Source organism: Myotis yumanensis, unplaced genomic scaffold, assembly GCF_028538775.1.
Source record: "Myotis yumanensis isolate MYYU_CA2020_CCGP unplaced genomic scaffold, mMyoYum1.0.hap1 SCAF_17, whole genome shotgun sequence".
Classification (NCBI taxonomy): Eukaryota; Metazoa; Chordata; class Mammalia; order Chiroptera; family Vespertilionidae; genus Myotis; species Myotis yumanensis.
This window is the reverse complement of record NW_027223768.1, coordinates 24,604,790-24,628,598: the sequence shown is the minus strand read 5'-3', so window position 1 is coordinate 24,628,598 and position 23,809 is coordinate 24,604,790. Positions and strand designations below refer to the sequence as shown.

The 23,809-nt window shown below is 41.9% G+C and overlaps 1 protein-coding gene across 1 annotated transcript in view; it reads right to left on the bottom strand.

Annotated features, from left to right (window-relative positions):
* SMG7 (SMG7 nonsense mediated mRNA decay factor) overlaps positions 1-12,601 on the bottom strand; it is a 56,073-nt gene extending 43,472 nt beyond the window's left edge. The window contains exon 1 of the mRNA XM_070396869.1: positions 12,352-12,601. Coding sequence (XP_070252970.1) covers positions 12,352-12,380 — 29 coding nt within the window. The 5' untranslated portion in view covers positions 12,381-12,601. The remainder of the gene's footprint in view (positions 1-12,351) is intronic.
* Positions 12,602-23,809: the final 11,208 nt, after the last annotated feature.

Genomic DNA, 23,809 nt, shown 5'->3' with positions numbered 1-23,809 from the left:
CGCTGGTTTAAGGAAACCTTTGGATCAGCGGTCACCAACCTGTGGTCCAAGGACCACCAGTGGTCCGTGAGATCCGAAAGGTTGGTGACCGCTGCTTTAGACAACAAGCAGGTCAAAATGATTCCTAAAAATATTTTTTATAAAATCATAAAATAACAGCAAACAATTTAAAATAAAGGATATTAACTCATGATTCCCTTTCAAAGTTTCACAAAGATTTATATTAACGGTTATACCTGTAGGGCTACAAAATCAGGATATACTGCACACATCCCCCAAATGCAACACACAAACAATTAAATCCTCACACAAAAGAAAGCAATTCCCTGTGAGCATTTAAAATGAGAGAGAATTGCCAAAACCGGTTTGGCTCAGTGGATAGAGCGTCGGCCTGCGGACTGAAAGGTCCCAGGTTCGATTCCGGTCAAGGGCATGTACCTGGGTTGCAGGCACATCCCCAGTGGGAGATGTGCAGGAGGCAGCTGATCGATGTCTCTCTCATCGATGTTTCTAACTCTCTATCTCTCTCCCTTCCTCTCTGTAAAAAATCAATAAAATATATTTTAAAAAAAAATAAAATAAAATGAGAGAGAATTACTCATGGTGACACATTTCTAAGTGCTGCTATCCCTTGTAGCTAGCTTCACACCAGCTGCCAAAAATAGTGGAGAGGAAAGACTAATTGTTATTACAGGTATGAAGAAACAGTGAAGGCAACAAACAGGAAAGCAGAAAGCTGGAAGGTTATTTTATTAGCTTGGTATTACATTATATCATTTTTAAACTCACTTTACACTACATGGCCATAATTCTCAGATTCCAAATTATTCTCTTCTTTCCATCTTACCTTACTTGGGAATCTGTGAACCCGAAATGAATAACCTAAAGAAACTGTGTCCACATTTGGGTCTAAAGCCAAAGAAAGTAACTCCTGCCTTACCAAGAAAAGCACTTACTTCAACGGGGTTCTTGTATGAAGATGAACATGTATGTTAGTCACTCAGTCTGGCCCCCATCATTTCTCACTGGAACCTCCTAATTAATCACCTCTTTCAACTCACTAGTGTGGTCTTTCTCTCTCTGATTCCAATATACTAGAAGACTTAAATAGAAGCAGTTGGAATAATGGGGATGAGGTCGTAGTCAAAATGGAATGGTTGCGTGTAAGGTTTTAGAAGTAGAAGAATTCTGAAGAATGACAAGGTCTAAGATATGATATGGGCATATGTGAAGGTCACTGTATTATAGAGAAACATTAAGAGATAAAAGAACCAAAAAAAAGGAGAGCCACATTTTCAAAGAAGTGTCCCCAAAAAGTATCAGTTTTGTGAGATGTGACATAACTTTCAGAAAATAAACATTCCCTCTTGAAAGTTTCCTAATCACATTAGCATGTTACAAACTATGAGAAGCCCTAAGTAAGAATCCAGTTTAACCCAGGATTCTTAAATTTCTTTTGCCATGACAATATTGAGAATCCTAACGTCTATGAATTTCCCAGAGAATTAACATTCAGTAGAAAGCATTCTGAGAAATGCTAGACAAATAAAAACATCATTGAATCTGCCTCAAAAAAAAAAAAAAAAAAAGTGTGATGCAAGAAACCTTTAGTACTAGTGAGGATATAAGGATACAGGTACTTTTTAAATAGTGCTAAGGCCAGAATAAACAGTATGAATTTTCTGCAACATCTACCATGTATTAGTTCTCTACTGTTGATGTAACTGATTACCACAAATTCAGTGGCATAAAACAACACAAATTTATTATCTTACAGGTCTGAAAGTCAAAAGCCTAAATGGGTCCCAGTGAGGTCAAATCAAGATGTCACCATGACTATGTTGCTTTCAGGAGGCTCTAGGGAAGAATTCCAGTTTTCACCTGTCTGGTTCTCGAGGGTGTGTGCATTCCTTGGCTTGTGACCCCCAGCTGCCTCCCTTTTCCACACTTAAAAGGATACTTGTGATTACAGTGGGCCTACCAAATAATCCATGATAACCTCTTTATTTTATACTCAGCTGATTAGCAACCTTAATTCCCCCTTGCCATGTAACATAATAGATTATTAGAGTCTGGGGATCAAAATGTAGACATCTTTTGGGGGTATGGAAAGCACATTATTCTGCCTACCACACTTAACGGAAGTATTTTTAAATGTACACACCCTGTCATTCAAGTGTACATAAGGATATGTGTGTACAAGAATGTTCATTATAGCATTTTCATAATAATGAACCAGTTCTATGTCAGCACTTGAAATTTTAAAAAATTAACTTTTAAGAAATATGCTTTTTAATACATGAATTTGAAACCACTAATTGTGAGCCATATAAATTACATAAATTAAACTACTTGACAGTGCCAATGGCAAACACAGATAACAAAACGGGAAGTTCATTTTTAAGAGCACTGCCCAAATGTGTACAGTGGTCAAAAAGGGAGCAGATTAAAGCCAATCCTTCCAGCAGGACATGTACAGTGTTCATGAAAAATAAAATAAAAGCTAATCCCAACTCTGCCACTAATTAGGTACCTTGAGTATCATTTTCCTTCTTTACAAAATGCCAATCCAGTAACATAAGGTTACTGTACAGGAGAGCTAAGAAGAAAATTTTATTAAAATGTGTGAAAAATATAAAGTACTAGTAAAATGTAAAAGGGTACCCTTGAAGAATAAAGTAGATCACTTCACAGTAAAAAGACCCTTCCACCACCCTATAACTATTTAAGACACAACTGCTCCCACCCAATTTAAAGGATACATTAACAAGTTCATAAATTAAATACTGATACATGCAGAAATGCAGAAAATGAATACAATGCATACATTAGGCTCTTTACCAACGTGGAACTATGCGGAGTTTTATATATGCATCTTCTCAAGTAATTTTCCTAATAATTCTATCATTGTCAGTTTATAGATAGGAAAATACAGAGCAGGGGCTCAAGGTCACATTGCTATACAGTGCTGGAATCTGAACTTGGAACAACCTAATTACAAATTAGGCCAATCTTAACTCAAAGGCCTTGCTCATTCAATTCACTAAAACATGCTGCTTTGCTAGGAAACCATCTAAATTACATATATTACACTACTTGACAGCATCACTTTACTCTAATTATCTTATTACAGATATCTCATCACTTCATAGTATCTCAAAGAAAATTTGGTTAGGTTGGCACCTGATTAAAAACAAACTACATAAATAATTGATGACCTTTCTAAGAGGCATTATTAGTAAAACACATTGTAATAATTAGCCTAACTAATACAGTAGTAAAATACTAAGTCAGGGGTGGGGCGGGGTGGGGGGGGGGGGGAGGGCAAGATTCAACTTACGTGGTTAGTGAACCAATGGAGTTTTCAGAAAACAGGATATTAACGCACCAATACAGCAGTTTTTTAAATATAGATTTTAGAATCACGCATTTCACTTAAAACCGACACTACAGAAGAAAAAAATGCCATCAAGAACTGTGAAAATGTTAATCATCAAAAAGGGTCTGAAAATTTTTTATGAGATTTGAAAAGTTAAATCCAAAAAGACTTAATGTCTTTCCCCCCTTATCTCACTTCTACCTCCATTCTATGTCTGATCTCCATTCTATGTGTGAAGCTGAAGTAAGATAGAGGAGGATGGTACTCTACAAGGGAAATGGCCTGGGAGGTAACATTACAGAGGAATGGCTACACAGGTTCAGAAGACAATGAGGAGATTCTGCAGACTCTAATCAAACCACTTTCCCCTTTCGACACCCACAATCTTCAGAACTACCACACTCAGGTGAGGATTGTATAAAGTCCTATCAATTCAAAGATATTTTCAGAATTACATGTATTTACTAAAATTCTCATCTCCTACATAATAATTTAATAACGTTCCAAATAACTAAGTTTTGCCAAAGATGAAGCTACTTACAAAGGTAAGGTAAGGAAATTTAAATCTTTATATGCTTCAAAGGAAATACTGCAGGCATTACATACATATCTTTCTTTTGTGCCTCCCTATTCCAATAGAAACATGTACAATCAACATCAGCCATTCAAACATAAATTGCTCCCATAAGATTAATGACCAGGTTTGTAGAAAGAACCTTAGACTCCCAAAGGAAACACAGGATGAGAGAGTGACTAATCAAAATCTCTTTAATTTATGACATAACATGACTGCCAGTCTGATCTAATCATGATGTTTACATCAAGAGAACTATCATTCCTAATACCAAACCTTTTAGAGTTTCTCAAATGCACTGCTCCAAGCATTTAACTCATTTTGTTCCCCTGCCTACTATAGTCTTCCCTTCTGTCTTCATCTAGCTAATCCTACTCATCTTTTAAGACTGAGCTAAGGGTTCAACTCCAGAAGCTTTCTCTGCACTCCCCAGACAGAAGTTCCACTTCCCTCAGTAAAGTAACGGCATCTCTTAAATGAAATAAAATGAAAACATTTAACATAGTAGTTGCCTCATTATATTGAATTTGAAATACATGTGCAACATCCATTTCCCCCAGGAACAAAAATCTGTTTATTTGTTTTTATATTCTCAGAGCCTAGCACTAGTATCTCTAAGTATTCTGTGTTTTACAAAAACAAAAGCATAAAAACTTCATTCAATACCATTATGTACATTGTATATTTTAAAAATCCTGAGCATGGTCTCTACCACACTCAGTCTAGCTGTAGAGATAGTTCACATATAAAAAAAAAGAGATCATTACAAACTTGGAAATTTTAAGTACCAAATAACAAAGAGACAGAAAATGCCACAAAGTTCAAAGAATACAGAAATCACTGGTGTGCACAAGAAGTCTTCAGAGAAAGTGAAGCTGAAGTAAGATAGAGGAGGATGGTACTCTACAAGGGAAATGGCCTGGGAGGTAACATTACAGAGGAATGGCTACACAGGTTCAGAAGACAATGAGGAGATTCTGCAGACTCTAATCAAACCACTTTCCCCTTTCGACACCCACAGTCTTCAGAACTCCCACTTCCACATCTCTACTCTGTCCATAACCTATCTTTTCTAAGAAAAACTTAGAAAGGCCTGGCCAGAATGTATTACATGGGAGTGAATGAATTTTTTTAAAATGTATTTGGAATAAAGGAACCATGAGATGTTCCTCCTGCATAAAATATCAATTTGCCCAATATCCACTTTTAAAAGTCCATCCATCTTTCAAAACCCAGATCAAATCTCACCTCCTCCAAGATACCTCACTTCCTCACCCACCTCTACCTCTATTGGAAGTTCTTCCCTATACTTACACAGTACTTCTGTTCCTCTAACATAGCACTTACCAGTTTATCTGCTTTTAGTGACTTAAATGTCTTTCTCTGGTATCTCTGAGTTTCCCAAAGGCGAAACCCCTGTAATTGTGCTTCCCACATAGTAAGTATTCAATGATTTCCCATAAAATAAAACAGAGATTAAAAAATACACTTAAACATGTACAAGTTTTTATGGGTAAAGTCTAAACATGGTAACTAGCCTATTACTACCTAAGAGAAAACTGTAAAGAGAAGCCTAAGAAGGAAATCTGTGGCTTAAAGGAGGTGAAAAAAATAATACATCTATGCTGTGCATATATATCTTCCTAAATCAGTGGTTCTCAACTGGAAATGAATCTGCACCCACAGGGAACATGGGCAATGTGTAGAAACATTTTGGGTTGTCACAAATAGACGAGAATGATACTGGCATCTAGAGGGTAGACGCCAGGGATGCTGCTAAAATCATACGACACAGAGCACTGCTCCCCACAACAAAGAATTGGCACAAAATGCCAGTATGTGTCAAGGTTAAGAAACTCTTGTAAATGAAGCAAAGAAGAAGAAAAAAGACTCGGAACAAAATTGCTACGTGGTCTACCTGAGACTCCTAAAATTTTCTTAAACAATTAGTAGTTACCTACTCTTCCCACTGAGCAAAAATTGGGTCTAAGGGAGATTCAGAGAAAACAACCTTCCTACACAGCTCCACTTTCCTCCTCCCCTCTAACTTTCCTCCTCTACAGGAGTTGGTTACAAGTTCTCACTTACTATGTGACATGTTTGCCAAAACTCCATCTCTGTGTTTTTCTATAATGGCTGATTAACCCTTCTTAGTTAAACAATCTCCTGGACCACTGATAAGTCTATCCACACAACTGAACTTAATTAAAATATAGCTTGATTAAAATCTTAAATGGCAATCTGATGACCATTTATCAAAATACCCACATACAGAGCAATCTATTATTTGAAAGACATCTCCTTAATAATTTATGCTCTAAACATGAGCAATCAGTTAAACTAACCCACCTAAACTTTCAGGTACTCATTCATGCAACCAATTAAAAAAATAAATGGCCCTAGCTGGTTTGGCTCAGTGGATAGAGCATCAGCCTGCAGACTTAAGGGTCCCAGGTTCGATTCCAGTCAAGGGCACATGCCTGGGTTGCAGGCTCAATCCCCAGTGGGGGGCGTGCAGGAGGCAGCATATCAATGATTCTCTCTCATCATTGATGTTTCTATCTCTCTCTCCCTCTCCCTTCCTCTCTGAAATCAATAAAATAATAATAATAGCCCTAACCGGTTTGGCTCAGTGGCTAAAGCGTCAGCCTGCGGACTGAAAGGTCCCAGGTTCGATTCCAGTCAAGGGCATGTACCTTAGTTGCAGGCACATTCCCAGTAGGAGGTGTGCAGGAGGCAGCTGATCGATGTTTCTCTCTCATCGATGTTTCTAACTCTCTACCCCTCTCTCTTCCTCTCTGTAAAAAATCAATAAAATATGTTTAATAATAATAATAATAATGAAATATAAAGGCTAGCCAGGTTTAGAGTTGTAGTTGGAGGCTGCTTATAGTATTTCTCCACTATAAAACAAACTAGTCTTTTTAAAGTTTCAACCACTCTCCATCGCAAAAATGCCTCATAAAAAACTTACTACAGCCCTAACCGGTTTGGCTCAGTGGATAGAGCGTCGGCCTGCGGACTGAAGGGTCCCAGGTTCGATTCCAGTCAAGGGCATGTTCCTTGGTTGCAGGCACATCCCCAGTAGGGGGTATGCAGGAGGCAGTTGATGGATGTTTCTCTCTCATCGATGTTTCTAACTCTCTATCCTTCTCCCTTCCTCTCTGTAAAAAATCAATAAAGTATATATTTTTAAAAAACTGCCATTAAAAAAAAAAACTTACTACAATAATGTATCCAGAGCTCACTATATATCTTAAAAAAACAAAACAAAAACTCAGCAATTGCTTCATCTACCATGAAGGTAAAGTGTAACAGCTGAAGGACAGCAGTGAAACATACACTAGGACAGGAAGTATACATTTTGAGTCTAACTGAAACCACAAGGGAAGCAGAAATTAACTGCCAAAATAATTTAGCCTGTCAATATTCAAGCAGGTAAAATTCTATTAATACCATTATAACAAAAAATAGACTTATAAGCCCCAAGAAAGTTTCTTTTTTTTTTCTTCTTCAAACAATTTTACCATGTTTGATAAATCAGCCATGTTGGGCTGATTTTCTGGGACCAAAGCTAAAATCCTGTACATGGTGAGAGGTGGTGGTGAATGGGTCAGGGGTAAGACTTCTTCACCACATGAATTATCAGTATGTGCTATAGGATTTCTTGGTTTTCAGAGATGGTGAATACCCAGGCCAAATAGAGGAATATATATACTATCATCCCTGTTCTTCTCCCCAGGCTAGGTTAAGGTTCTGCTTTATCCAGCCTCATCCCTTCCCTCATCTCCCTCTGTTCCAAGATTTACAGTGATATATTTTCTCTTACAACATACTGAATATTTTAATTAGTATTTAAACATCAACCTTGTTGCTGTTATATTATTTCTACCTCTGGTTAGAGGAAGAAACAAAGTTACTGACAAAGAAAGTGCCACTGGAATGCAGCCTCTTCACTAAAGTATCATAAAAAAAACGACAACAATACAACAGATAATTTGTAGACCTTTCCTGTTAAGGCAGTGGTTCTCAATCTTGGCTGCACAGTAGAATCACCTGGGAATCTTTTTAAAATCCTGATTTCTGGGCCTCATCCTCCGGAAATTCTGTTTCTTTGTTATGGGTGGGGCCACAACATTAGTAACAAAGAAACAGAATTTCCGGAGGATGAGGCCCAGAAATCAGGATTTTAAAAAGATTCCCAGGTGATTCTAATGTGCAGTCAAGGTTGAGAACCACTGTGTTAAGGGGACTAACATCAGGGATCAACTTCAAGTAGATCTCACTGAAAAACGTACAGCACAGAAAGAAATTAAAGACAAAGTCGAAGAGCACAGTGAAGGAGAGGAAGAAAGTTAGAGGGGTTCAGAGTATAAACAGTTGGCTCCTGCAAAGGTAGCAGATGTCACTCAGTGGCACCTGTGCCGCCTTTTCTAACAAGATTTGCCCTATGTGACTGGTGTTCCCTATGGCTATGACTGTCCTACTTTCTCACCTTCCAAAACAACTTCGATGATGTCTTCCCTGTCTGGTACATCAGTAGCACCCCCCCCCGCCCCCCCCCCCCCGCCCCGCTTTTCTAAATCTGACATGTTAATTTTTATATTTCTATTATTGCAAATGTTATTCTATTAAAGCATGACGTTATACCTCACCTACTATCTTATCTATGGCCTATTCTCACCCTTCTCCCACCCTTATCATATCAACTATATTCAATACACCCTTTTCTTTTACTCAACAGGTGTTAGATTTTAAAAATCTTTCCATTTTGTCATAAATCAAGAAAAAATACTATTTTTTTCAAATTGGGTAATAAATTTCCAATTACAGTCTAGAACTCCTATATTTAAGACCATGTCTTATTTTATAAAGTGTAGGAAAGTACTCCCAACTTATTCATTTGGATAGGAGTCTTGTCAGTCGCTATTTTTTTTAAATGACACATCCCTTCTAACAAAAAAAAGTTTCATATTTTCTTGCCCAGATCACCACCTCCTTTCCCATACAGAAAACAGTTTTTCCTATCTTTCAAATCTGCTCTATTTCTACCAACTCAAGACCAATTCGGTCCACTTGATGTTGAATCCCTTTTCTTTCCTTGTCTTACTGCTGCTTCTTACCTCATATCCTCATTTCTTATGCTTTTGAAACTACCACCTTGCTCCTGATTTGCCACCACCCCACCATTTCAATGTGAGACACCGAGCTCACTTGCTCTAAAAATTAATTCAGCTGAGACAAAACTAATTTTCATCTACATGGGGAAGATCAGTAGCTATGCAGTTTAAAAGTTGCCCAGTCATGGTCTTATACTGACAAAGGTAGACAAGACCTAAAGTCAAGGTCACAACGAATAAATGCTATACCCTCAACTATACTCATTCGGCACTACCCAGCATCCTCCCTGAGTTGTCTATAAAAACCAACGGTTCCTTTTTCATCAAAGAAAAGTGAACATAATGCTTCCCTGAAGACATTCCCTAGTCTCCCCACACCAAACTTTTAATAGAATGATTACCTTAAAGGGAGAGAGGACATTTGGGCTGGTGGAAGCCTTTCTTTATTAGAAAGGCTTGTCCCAGACTATTATTAGCCCTAAGACTTGCTTTATTTACGTAGGACAGATGTGCAAGATTGAGAAAAGATTGGCTCCCAGGAACCTCTAAGGCAGCGGTGGCCAACCTTTCAGACCTCTCCGACCTCCGGTTGGCGACTGTTGCTCTAAGGGATTCCAGGTCTTATGCCAGCTCCATTTTACCTGTTCAACTTTAGCTGGAAAATAAAGGTTATTCAAACACTGCGTTCACTCTTATTCTTTCTCCCTTCTTCTAAGAACTCAATTCATCTCCAGCTGCCGACCATTGATTTCACATCTTAAGGATAAGTCTTCTGGACCACGATGACTTACAAAATATAAGATATAAGATATATTAACACAGAAGCCCCTCAAAGCCAATTGATCTTCCCATTAATAGTCCCACTCTCCCGATCTGCTTTTTATCATACCTTTCTAGTCCCACTTCCACCACCTTATTTCTGGCCTTAACTGCCCATTACACTACAAAGGTTCATCTTTCTAATACATAGCTATGAACATGTGAATTTCCTTCTAAACAAATCAACTCAGATTCTTTATTGCCCATTCATTTTAACTATAAACTATATATTATGAGAGTCAAGACCCTCTCAAATATGGGCACCTTATCAAGTGGTCACCCTCTCTTGCTTTTTTTTCTTCCTAGTATTGTCATCACCTGATAAACCTATTCATCTGTTCATTTTGCTCACCACAATATCCTCAGTGCCTCAATACATATTTGTGGAAAGAATGGATGAACCCAGACATTTTGCACAATGCAGCTGATTTGGACTTAAAAAGACCTACATTTGAGTTACAGAGCTTCCACATACCAGCTTATATATAATCCTCAACAATTTTAACTTCTTTGGGCTATATTTCCTCATCTGTAAAAGGAAGGCGTAAAACTTAACTTATAAAACTATGTTTTTCCAGCTGCATGGCTCTATGTTCTTGTGTAACTGGACTGAACACCTCTGCAAGCCCCCAACCTCCCTATCTACATATCTCTGCTCAGTTTCCTTTCATTTGGATTCCACTCTTCTCAACCCATACTTTTAATATTAGATAATAATTTGGATAAATTATTGGATACTGTTTATCCTTCAGGACCATTTTAAGTGCCATTTTCTCCTTGAAGCCTAACAAACTGTAAACTCTGTAAGAAGCGGGTGGAGTTCTTCCTTTTCTATTCATAGCAGCTGGTATAAGGTCTCCTATATAGGTGATCAACAAAATGACTGATGATGACTCATGAGTGTATGAATGAGTAAATAAGCAAAGGACATTTTTCCTGATTCCCACCAACTGCTCAAGTAATCTCCTGCCTTTGGACTTTTATAACACCATTTTCACTCTGTGCTGTTACTTATTTACTTGCCTAATGTATACTAAACTGCAAACTCCTTAAAATTAAAAAGGACTATCCTGATGACCAGTTTCCATACCCACCCCTCTACAGCATCTACCACAGGCCTTTCCCGCAGGTGTATTAAGTTTATCTGACATCTTAAACAATAAACAGGTATCAGAGGAGAAGAAAAGGGCCTTGATATACATCCTTCCAACTACCCAGTAAGTCATGGGGCACACATGTTGTGCGGATCCCTGTCCCTGTGAAACTCTGGCATTCAACCCACCAATACTTTCACTTCGCTAAACAACTGAAGTGACTTTTCTGCTCATTGCAGACGACTACCCCATCCCAGTTCCTCCTCCGAAAGGTATGAAACCACTTTGTGGTAACAAGCCTGCCTTTCTTGGTTCTGCTCCTAAACACAAAGGGATCCAACTCTAAAGCCCGCCTTCCCCTTTTAAACAGTAGCAGCCCCCAATTTATCTCAGGGGGTAACCACCTTAATTTTTTCTGCCATCAAGACTCTGACCCTTGTTTACCTCTACCTCCAAGGTCTTAATTCAGCTTCCATGGACCCTTCCTGGGTGCACAATAAATAGCTGGTGTCTTTCCACTCAGTATGCTCTCGCCATCATATACTTGCTTCCAATGTGCCTGCATCTTCCCCCCGCCTCCTAAAACCTGTATCCATCGCCCCCCGGCCGTCTCACTCCACCCCAGGCACATCTCATACTCGCACCCTGTATCCATGCGTCATTCTACCTCCGCCGGGCAAGGTCCTTACGCCACTCTGAAAGAATGGTGTCTCCCGACCGCACGGGTTCTAACCCAGTTTCTTCAGGGGAACCCAAGCCCGTCCCTTGTACCTCTCTCGCTCCTCACTTCCTCATCCACTACCTCTCCGCATGCCCCCGCCCCCACTCCGCCAACTAACTACAGATGGCAGGATTCCTCGGCACCCCCAGCCCGAGAAGGAAGCGCTCACGCCGGTTTCCTGCGGTCTCCCCCTCCTCCAGCCCCCCACACATCCCAGGTGTGCACACTGCCACCCGGTCCTCCGATTACGCACCGCGCTTCCCCCGCCGCGGGGCTCACACTCCTCCACACCCACCTCCACTCGGGGTCGCCGCCGCCGCCGCCTCCCCGGGCGCCCTCCCTAGCCCGCACCGGCGAGCCCGCGACCCGAGCGCGCGCGCACACATGCTCCCGCTTCCGTAACCTCCTTCCCCGCACCGAGGCGAGCCGGCTTCGCGGGGACCAGCCCGGCCCGCCGCAGGGGCTGGGCACCCCTGCGCGCCCGCTCCGCCGCCTCGCGCGGGGCCCCTCCAGCCCCCACCTCCCGCCGGGGAAAGAGGACACAGCAACTCCCCCGCCACCCCGGATATACCACCTCTGGGTCGGTGGCTCCATGCCCCAGCCCGCGGCCCGCTCCCCTCCGTCCGGGCCGGCCCGGCACTCACCGGAGATACTGCGCGCTCAGCAGGCTCATCCTCCGCCGCCGCGTCTTCCCGCGAAGCCTCTAGGGTTCCTCAGGCTCCTCGGAGCGGCCCCGCGGCCCCGCGGGTGCTGGCGGCCGCCGCCATCTTCCTCTCCTCCGGCTCCTCCTCGCTCGGCGGGGGGGTGGGGGTGAGGGAGGCGAAGGGGAGGGCCCGGGGAAAGCTGCTCTCGCTGCAGCTCCGGCCCGTGGGGCGCAGGGACACTCCGACCCGGGAGGGGGGTGGAGAAGGGGCGGGGGAAGAGGAGAAGCGGAGGAAGGAAGTAGGGATCCCTCTCGCGAGACTTCAGCGGCGCCGGCCCCTCTGTGGTTTCCGACTCGGTACCGCTTCCTCGGGGGAGCAGCTACCTGGACGGCAGCTGTGCTGTAGCTGAGTAGCCCGCTGCGGGGGCTGGGCGGTTTCCGGCCAATCCACGCCTCTCCCCGGCGCAAGGGGGCCACCCCAGCCTCACCGGGACCATCGAGCCCAGATCTACGGGGAGTCACACTCAAAGTCTTCCCCCGTCTTTCAACCCCACCCGACTTCTCTCTTCCTTGTTCCAATCCTCCACTCTTCCCTGCCGGAAACGGCGCCCCTTCCTCCTACAGTTCCGCCCGCCAGTCTGGACTCTGGTCTCCCCTCGTGCCCTAGAGTGACACGAAGGACCCCTTCTTGTTTTCCGCGGCCCCTCCTCCCCGCACGCAGGGAGACTGTTGGAGGGGGTGGGGTGGAGCCCAGGGAAGAAGAGAAAGGAAGCCAACTGGATTGGATCAGCAGCTGCCATGGAAACTGGAGCTGTAGTATTGTCATGGTAACCAATGTGCGCCAACCGGTTGACCCTCTCTTGGCGAATAGATACCCGGGAAGGTGCCCGGGGTTTCCCCTCGGCTTCCCGGACATCTAAAGGCCTCTCCCCCAGGTTGGGAATCCGGGTGGTTCTCCCGGGCGGGGAAGTTCGTTTCCTCCTCCCTTCCCCCTGCCCGCAGCATTGGGGGAGACCCCGAGGCATTCACCGTGGGCTTTTCCGCCCGCTCGAGTGCGGGAACCACCTCCATAGTTTCCTCTCCCTGGCCGGCGCGGGGCGGGCCGGGCCTGCGAAGAAGACGCAGGGCCCTAAGGCTGGCAGGCGGCGGGCCGGAGCCGGGGAACGCGGCGGCGGCGCTGGGCTGCGGCGGCCGAGGGGTTTCCCCACCACAGCCTCGGGCTCGGGGAGGCGGGATCCCGCCAAGGCGGGGTCCCTGAGGGAGGAGAACGGCACCCGACAGCCGCGCTCGCCCTCCTGCCTGCCGAAGGGGCATTCGACTTCTCCCGGCGGGTCGACCCCCCTTATGGGAATCCCCCACACCCCACTCCACCCCCTCCCTCGTCGACGGAGCCTCCTCGGAGCGCCCCCGCCCCCCTCCGGCCTTCCGGAGCCACCACCTGCAGCCAGGAGGCCAGGGCGAGAGGGAATGCATCCTACAAGGCTAACAAGTGGGTTTCCATCTTTTAGAACCAAGGAGGTTGTGCCCCCCATGGATTATCCGAAGGAGACCGAGTCGCTCCCTTCTTGGCGAACTCCATTCTCGGATGAGTCTGCCGTGTTTTGGAACTTGCCACTCTCTCTCGGGTCCGGGAGGAAAGGGTCGGGGGAAATAGGATTAAAAACAAAAACCATCCCTAGATGCTGGCGCGAAGTTCCGATGGAAGGCGTCTAGGTCGGGGGGGTGTGGGGGGGGATTGTCATTAGGATAGATCTTTTTGAATGTCTGTGTATTTTGTGTAAAACAGAAATAAGGAATGGGGCCAGGCGTAATGAGTGTGTGAGACGCCGCTGGGGAAGTCATCCTACTGGTTTGAAGGCGCTTGACATAAATTATATTTTCACCTCGCACCGCGGAGCGGTGTAAGCAGCTCTCCAAAGCCCTTTGGGGTGTGTGCCACCCTCCAGACATGTCCTCCTCGCTGGGTGGTTAACACGAGGGGTTTGATGGGCTCATTCTGCTTGAGCCCCTGCTCCCCGCTGCCTCCCAGGCTGGCTGGACGGGCAAGACCCTCCCCTGACGTTGCATCTGCTAAGAGGCTTGACCAACCCGTGTCTGCAATTGGGACCAGCAAGTGTACGTTCGGAGGAAATGAGAGCACGGGCTGCTTGGAAATCAACCCCAAAGGCAGATGATGGTGAACGAGACGGAAGCTGAGCCCCGCCGCTCCCGCCGCCCGCGCCCTGGCCGTGGTGCGTGACGCGGCGCGAGGGTGACCGCCGCTGCACAATGGCCCCGGCACCCGCCCCGCGCCGCCGCCGCCGCCGCCCGCCCGCAGGGAAGGGAGCCACCTAGTGAGCGGTTGCTCTCCTCTCCGGTTCTTCCACGCGGAGAGCCCAGAGATGGAGATGAGGACTACCTATTACCCCAAACGCCCTGCGCTTCTCTCCTGAAATGTACTGGCTAGAATTTAAAATGATTTTAGCCAGAATAAAACTTTTGTGATGTAAAATAATCACCCCTTTGGTAATCATCATCATGATACTTTCTTTGTGGCCACTATCTCCAGGAAACGGCACATGAGCATGTATCGTGACACTCCTGATAAGCAACCTAGGAAAATATTACTCTCTCCTGATTTTGGAAATAAGGAGACTAGGATACAAAAAAAAAAGATGACTCCTTGTCCCAGCCGGTTTGGCTCAGTGGATAGAGAGTCGGCCTGGTTCTATTCCGGTCAAGGGCATATGTCCGGGTTGCAGGCTCAATCCCCAGTAGCGGGTGTGCAGGAGGCAGCCAATCAATGATTCTCATCACTGATGTTTTTTTTTTCTCTCTCTCTCCCTTTCTCTCTGAAATCAATGAATACATATATATTTTTAAAAGATGAATCCTTTTATTGTGTTGTTTATTCAATAAACTTTTATTGAGCACTTGTTCTATTTCAGGCACTGTCTAGGTTACTATGGATACTGCAATAAAAAAGACATGGTCCCTTGTCTTGGAGGAACCACCTGCTGGTCAAGATACCAGAGAGTAGAAAAGTGATTAGGATGCAATATGATAGATGTGGCAATTAAGGTAAAAACAAAGTAATTTAGGTACACAGGTGAGGGTCCAAAATATAAACCATCTTTGTATTTTATAGCAACTTTCCTAATAACTTTTTAAAGCTTGTTCAGTAGCTTTACAGTGTCCTTAAAAACTAGACAGGACAGCACCATGCACATTTTGCAGGTTATAAGACATTGATGCCCATCTTGAAAATACTTTAAAAATCAATAGGACTCAGAAAAATTAGGACCCAGGATTGATATGTTGCCCCAATCCCAATCTTCCTCTTGCCCCTCTCCATCAACAGATTTGTAGAATACAAGCATCTTTCTGCAATAGATTTTATTTGCCCCCCCCGCCCCCGTGCAGATACAGATTATATCTAAATCAAAATAAAGAGGAGAAGCTGTCTCATTTCATTTAATCCTACCTGAGTTCAAGTTTTTCAGTTTGTGCCTAAGTGATTTTATGGGAAGATCATAAGCAAGCACACCTGAGTGAGCATTCCAACTATTCCCATCTCAGTCTCTGAACTTCAGTTTCTTCCTTGACAAAAATGGAAACATTACCTATTACCTGCTCCTTGTCAATTTTAATGATGATTGATGTGACTGAGTGTATGAGTGCCTGACACACTACACTGGCACTGGATAAATGCTAATTTTCCCCCTTTTTTGCCTCCTTGCTCTTTTATAGCAAGCAAAAATGAATAATTTAGAACTGCTGAAGCATAAAATTATTTTTTTAAATAATAGCTTGTTTAATCTTTGGCTATAATACTCAGGTCTGGCCATATACCCAAATCTATTCTCATTCAGTGCTAGAAGATATATTTCTTTTGGGGGGGTGGGTTAGGGGGATGGTAAAGAAGATTTCTTTATCCATGACTCTGATTACAGAAAAGAATACAATATCAGGATATTGAGCATCAGATTCTACAGCGTTGAAACTTAAAACACCTTTTTTCATGAAAAACAGCCTAACGTAACCACATTTGTGCCCAAGTAAGCAGCGTGGCCAGTTTTCAACCAGACACCAAGCACTTGCTGAGAAGCCACTCTTAACATTCCTTCCAAATTTACTCCGAGCTTTGGTAACCTGACAATGAATACATAGCTAGCCTCCTCCCTTTTTATAATAATAGACACCTTACCTGTTCCATGGAACCTTAACAAGTGCTCATTTATTCTGATAGTTAGCCTACATATTCGGAATGTTTTCAAGTCATGTATACAATTAGGTACTTAATAAATGTGTTTTTATTTTGAGAAGAATGACTGATCAATTGCAGTACTCAAGTACATAATGTGCCTGAAGCTGACCTGTGCTCTTTGTGCTACCACACCTTGTACCATGGAGCTACATGAGTCAATCAAAGGGGTGATTCATTCTCTTTGAAAAATGAGTCAGATTGACAACTGACAGCTAAACGCACATCTCCTGTAGCTCATGGTTTCTTAGACCAAGGGTCAGCAGCCTTTCTCAAAGAAGTTTGCTAAGTATATACTTACTCATTCACTCCTAAGAGGGAGTCATTGAGCCTGGAGAACAGTCAGGAAGCAATGCAGTCCACGATCCAAAAGAAAAAAACCTCATTAATCTTCAAGAATTTTTCCCAACTTCCCATAAGAAAATCCCTTTGGGAAAGAACCACACCTTAAAAATCTTATCTGCTACCAGGCCGGTGTTGTTCAGTGGTTGAGTGTTGACCCATAAACGAAGAGTTCACCAGTTCGAATCCCGGTCAAAGCACATGCCCAGGTTTCAGGCTCAATCCCCAGTAGGGGGTGTGCAGGAGGCAGCCGATCAATGATTCTCTCTCATCATTGATGTCTCTATCTCTTTCTTCTTCTCTGAAATCAATTTTAAAAAGTGAAAGAAAATTAAAACCTTAGTCTGTGATACTCTATATTATCTAAGGGCCCCTTTACTCTTCCAATTCTAACAGAGCTATCTTGGGGTCCCTAGTAAAAAAATTAATATATTTCAAGTCAAAATCTGTTGTATTACCCAGCAGAGTTCACTTTCCTAATTTTTATAGGGTAGACTGCTATTTTTGAGCACAGAAAATGTGATACTGACATTCATTGTCATAAATTTGCTCTTCTCCAAAACCATGGGAAACCACATGTTATGTGTGCACGCTCACACACACACACACACACACACACATACACACAGACATGCACATGGGCACACCTCTCCTTTCCCACCCTTATTATTTTATCACCTCCATTTGCAATTCAAGTTAAAACAGTATTGATGAAAGGCAAAGAGACATAGGCATACTGAGAATATGTACCCAAGTACTGTTCTGCTTTGGTTAACTACCCTTAGGGTCTTTTCAGTTCTCAGAAAAATTCTACATATCAGAAATCTAGATACTTTTGTCATATATATACTTATATTATTGGATTACTGCATGTTAGAGCACATTCCAGAACACATTAAACAGTACATTAATCTATTCTTATATTTCACATTTTAGCCATATTACGCTTTAAAATTTTTTATTTTTATTTTCTGGCCTAAAATTTCCATTGGCTTTCCATTGCCCTTAGAATACAGTTCCCGATCCTTTGGATGACTTATGTGATCTGGTCTTTGCCTGCCTCTTCTCCGACCTTAGATAATGTATGTAATGAACTTAGCAGTTTCGGGTACTTGAAGGCACTCAACATGTGGTGCTGCTCTCTTTATGCAAATAAGGTGAATCAGAGCTTCACACACTCAACTTCACACTGTAATTAATAGGAATTAAACTTGTTTTTCTAAAAACACACACAAAATGTTGTAAAACTGCATTTGCAGAGAGAGCAGTACACAGCACACTGCCTCAAAACCATATGACCAATTGCATCTTGACCAAATATAAATTGCCAAGAGAGAAAACAGTTTCCATCTACTTACAGAGGATGTCTCAGTTCATTATCAATTTCGTTTGAATGAGATGAGATCCAAGATCTGCCAAAGCTAAAGAGGATAAGGAGGCTCATCAGGAGCAAGACCACTGTCTGTGCTTTCTTCTGTCTTCTTTCAAACTGACATCTCTGGAATGGTTCTCTGGCTCACTCTCTCTCTCTCTCTCTCTCTCTAGCTGTAAGCTTGTTATTAATGTCCCTCAAGTGATCCAATACTTTCTCCAATAGGACATGTATTGCTTTAGTTCTTTAACAATGTCCCTGTGGTGGGACCAAGCCTATAGGACTGCCAAATATGGGAATGCCATCATTTCCAAAATGTAGTCAGCAGTGGCCTAGATGTTACAAAGATTATTAAATGAGGTAAGAGTTGAAATTAATTTTCTATAAATATTTGTGGACAGCCAAATTTAAGCCTTAAATCACAGTAGGAATCTTAGGTAGAGTCAGGAGTTCAGGGTCTATAGGGGATGCTCCACTGATGATCAATTCCTGTCTTTCCCTACTCGTTCACAACAAATCCAAATCTATATTTTACTTCTGGGAAGTTTAATCCAGATACACACATCCTGATACTGAGAAGAAGGCTTGATGAGTTACAGATCCTCTAGAATTGTAGTGTCTTCTTTTTCTTTCATTCATCCAATCTCCAAAAATATACTGAGAATTTTTTACGTAAAGGGTCATAGGCTGGTCCTGGGGTAGAAATGTGTATACATTCTTGCTTTCAGAATTTAAAGTTTAGAGGAGAATCAGATAAACAGAGGCAATTATAGAGGATAAATCTGTGGTAGAGGTCCCTAGAGCCATTCCACTCTGAGATAAAGAACAGACATGCACCTGGGTCATCCACTTAAGTGTCTCCTTCAAAAGGAGACTTTGCAGAGTTTACTTTTTCAAATTCTACTTCCCAGCAGGAAAAGGAATATATACAGTTCCACTGGCCAGAAAAGTGATGGGAAACCATGACTAAAAGTGTCCTAGGCTAGCACATGCCCGAAAGATACAAAACCGCATACACAAAATGTAACTATGAAATAGAATTGCACAGGAAATGGTCAGAAATGCAAGAAAATATTAATAGCAGTTATTTCTGTGAGGCAAACTATTGATGGGTGGCTTTTTTATTTTTATATTTTTCAATATCTCCCACCAACCAAAAAGTAAGATAGATTTCCTGTTGTTGTTATTAGGAGTTTGTCATTGTTTTTGAAGAATGACATCACAAGATCACAAGAACCTGAAAGTAACATTGGAAATTGAAAAGGAGATAGGTTAAAGATAAATGTAACTAAATCTAACAATCTCTTGCAAGTTCTTATTCTTTCAAACTTTATGGTCCATTGGGCAATACCAACACTATTTTTACATTGAATTCAATGGCATTTTACATCCTTGTAAAAAAGATCTTGTAGATAGTTCCTAAGGCATTTTCTAAGGCTCACTCTGATGCAATACTGATACTTTTGTACAAACAAAAATTAATGAAGGTGATCATCTTTGAATACATGTTATTGACCACCTTTGGTAATTTTGGATCACCGGCGAAAGATGGAATGCCCGGATGGAATTCACAAAAGAATCATTTTATGTAATCAAAGTCTAAAATGAAACCTATACTTAACCTTTTTGCCTTCCTTTACCTTTAAAACCCTCCTCTTCTCTCAACTTTAGGTCACACCCCTGACCTCTCCCAGTTATACAACAACCTGCATTTCCTTATTTCTCTGGAATGTAACCGGTCAGGAACCTCAACATTTTTGTTTTCTATTTATGGGTGAGAAAAAAAAGAGAGAGGGGCAGGAAAACTGAACGGAGAAGGAAGCAAGCAAGCGTAGGAAAAGAGAATAAGAAAAATAAGGAAACCATGGAGTCTGGAAGAAGAGATGGATGAGGAAAGAACTGCACTGCCTGTGGTAGTAATAGTTGTTAGACACCTACCTATTAGAATCTGCTTTAATTGAGAGATATTAAGAAGGGACCCGATTCCCATTCTGTCTTAAAAACAAGGAAGAGACCTGGTGACCTTTGCAATATGCCTCCAGACTCAGCAATCTCTGTCTTCTGAAGGGACATCCTGGCTCTCCTTGCCTATAACCGGTGACAGTGGGAGATGATTCTATGTAATGAGCCACTTCAAGGAGGCTGGTATATACCATGAGAAACTTTGCACTGTCATTTGAAAGACGATTCTCCAAAACAAAATGTATCATTTGAATTGAACCTGTGGGTACAAAGTGTGATGGCGCCCAATGCTTACCCATTTTGGTAAGAATGAAAACATTTAAAACAATACAAAACAGCGCCATCCAGATGTTATCAGTGGGGTGCTCTCTGTGTCCCCCACCTGTTGCTGGTGGAAGTGAGCTTCTTGGGGTGCCACTGGAAGAATTTCCTGAAGCCCCCATAGGAGGATGAGGTGTCATGGAAAGTTTTATTTCTGTGGAATTAAACCCTTGAGTTTCCAAGGTCCCAGAGCTCCTGCCCAGAGCCGCCATTCTATATTGAATACAGTCCAGATTAGCCCGTGCTCCTAGCTGCAGTCCATGGGCCATGTGGGTCTGCATGGCCATGGGCCATGTGTTCTAGGGACACCTGGCTATGGTGGGAGCATGGGTGAGGGCAAGGAAGCAGGAGCAAAGCAAGAGGAACAAGAGAATTCCTTTGTATGCTGATTTTAACCTTCTAAGATTTTGAGTGCTTGCAGTGGCTCTACCCCCTCTAGCCAATTATCTGTTTCCCAGATTAGACTGACAGGCAGGCATTTTCCCTACATAACCTCAACCTCACTGCATAAGCATCCATCTTCCCCCTTGTTGGATCCCTTTCCCCAGTGATCTGCAAGGAATGGACCAGTAGTTCCCTGGGGAGTGTCAAACTGCAGCTTCTCAGTGAAGCTGCCCAGATGACCGAGCTTATAATGTCTGGCCTCCCCTTTGCTCCTTTCCTATTATTACTATTAACAACTAGCTAATTACAACAGTAACACAGACAGTTGTCCAACTGCTATATACTCTGAAGAAATTCATCTTTTACCTTGAGATTACCAAGAACCTTCTAACTAAATCTAACAATCTCTTGTAAGTTCTTATTCTTTCAAGCTTTATGTTCCATAGGGCAATACCAAAACTATTTTTACATAGACTTCGGTGACATTTTAATTTTTTTTTTTATTCTAACTTAACCTCATCTTTAATTCATTATACTGCTATGGCTCTAGTGATAGTTAATAAATTCTTGGCTATAAAAATTCCCTAAATGGAAATATGATGATAAGACTTGGTCACTTATTGGATATGAGGGAGGGAGAGGAAGAAATCAAGGAGACACCCCCCCCCTCCCCCCGCCCCCAGGTTTCTGTTTGGGAAATTGGATAAAAATAGAAAACATGGGAGGAGAAATCATTTGGAGAGATGTCTGACTGTGGAGATAATGACTTTGTTTTGGACACATTGAACTGCAATTGTCTGGGATTTAGAGATCTTGAGGATCTGGAGAACTTGAGAGAAATCTGAGTTAGAGTTGTAGATCGAGGAGCCATCAGCATGTAGATTGTAATAAAACTGACTTGAGTGGCTTCAGAAAGCTTGCTTATAAAATGAGAGAGCTAGGAAAGGTTTCATCTTATAAGGAGGTGAGAGATATCAGCAGGAAAGGATCTAGGATACAAAAATTCTATTCTCTCTTTCTGAGGCTATTCATTAAATGCCTTCTAGTTTGAAACATAACACAGTGATATGAAACAATAAACCATTTTATTGTCTCACAGATTCAGTATGATATGAATTTGGATAGGTACTTTGGGAGAGCTTCACTCTGCTTCATGATGTAGAGCGTGTCACATGAGAAGACTTGAACAGCTGTTAAGATTATCATCAGTTATACTGTAAAATTTATAATATTGAGTGGTCTTATGCCAGTAAATTGAAAACTGAGGTAAAATAGACAATGTACTAGAAAAGTGCAAATTTTCTCAAAAAGAAATAGAAAGTTTGAACAAATCAATAATTAATAAAATAAATTAGTAGTCAAAAGCCTCCTGGTAATTTCCTTCCCATCCTCCCCCCCATGTTTTGTCAAAGAAACCATGCCTAATGGTTTTACAGGTAAGCTTTACCAATGTTAATGGCACAATCCATCTATACAAATTGTTCCAGGTAACAGGAGTAAAGTCTACCCAGCTTATTTTATGAACTTACTGTAATCTGGATACCAAAATAGAACAGAAACTTTTAGACAAATCACATTTTTTGAACTTTGATATGAAAATCCTAAATAAATTACAAAATCAAATCCAGCAGAGTATACAAATAAAGTTGACCTGAAATACAAAGACCTATCTAAAATCTATCTATAACCCACCTATTATCAGATTAAGGAAAAGATCCATATGCTGCCTATCTCAATAAATACAAATAAAATGAAAAGTTAAGAACCATAATAACAAAATCTTTTAGCTAACAAAGACTATTAACTTGATGTGAGTATATACAAAGAGTCTATAACTAACATTAATTATGAGACTAGAAGTATTATCATTAGAGTCAAGAACATGATAAGCCTGCTATAACCTCTACAATTAAATGTTATGCTACAAGTTCTAGTCCTGTATTTAAGAGAAAAAAGCAGTTCAGTAATGAGCAAGGAAAAGTACAAAATATTTACAGAAAACATTGTTTTTTAATTAGAATCTCCAAGAGGCTTTTCAAGAAAAACATATTAGACTAAGTGTTGAGTAATGTTGCTAAATCATGATCAATGCAAAAAGTCAATAGCAATCCTATATACCTAAATAATAGGAAACCTATACACCTATGTAACAGGGGGGGGAGACCCCATTTACAATTGCAACAGAAATAATAATATGCCTACGAATAGCTGGACAAAAATGTGTGAGATCTGAAAAAAATGAAATGGGATCCCTATCTCATACATTATGCCAACAGTTCTCAAAATTTTTGGTCTCAGAACTCCTTTATACTCTTAAAAATTATTGAAGATACCACAATTATTGTTTATGTGGGTTACAGCTATTGATATTTACCATGTTTTATGATGTGAATGTTTGTGTGTGCACCCCCCCCCCCAAATTCTCATGTGGAAATCCTAACTCCTAAAGGTGATGGCATTAGTAGGTAGGGCCGTTGGGAGGTGATTAGGTTATGAGGGTGGAGCCCTCATGAATGCGATTAGTGTTCTGATCAGACACCTCACAGCCATCAGAACTGTGAGCACTAAGTTTCTGCTGTTTATAAGTTGCCCAATCAGTGATGACATCATTACATATCACATAGCCTCTGGAAAATTCTACTACTCATGAGAGAATGAGAGTGAAAAAAGCAAATGATGTCTTGGTATTATGACAAAAATAGGGTTGACCTTGCAAACTTCCTGAAAGAGTCTTGGGACTTTCAGTTACTCCCATACTACAGTTTGAGAACCACTGCTATAAATTAAACTCCAGAGGAATTACAGGTCTAAACCTGGAACAAAATAAAAATGTTA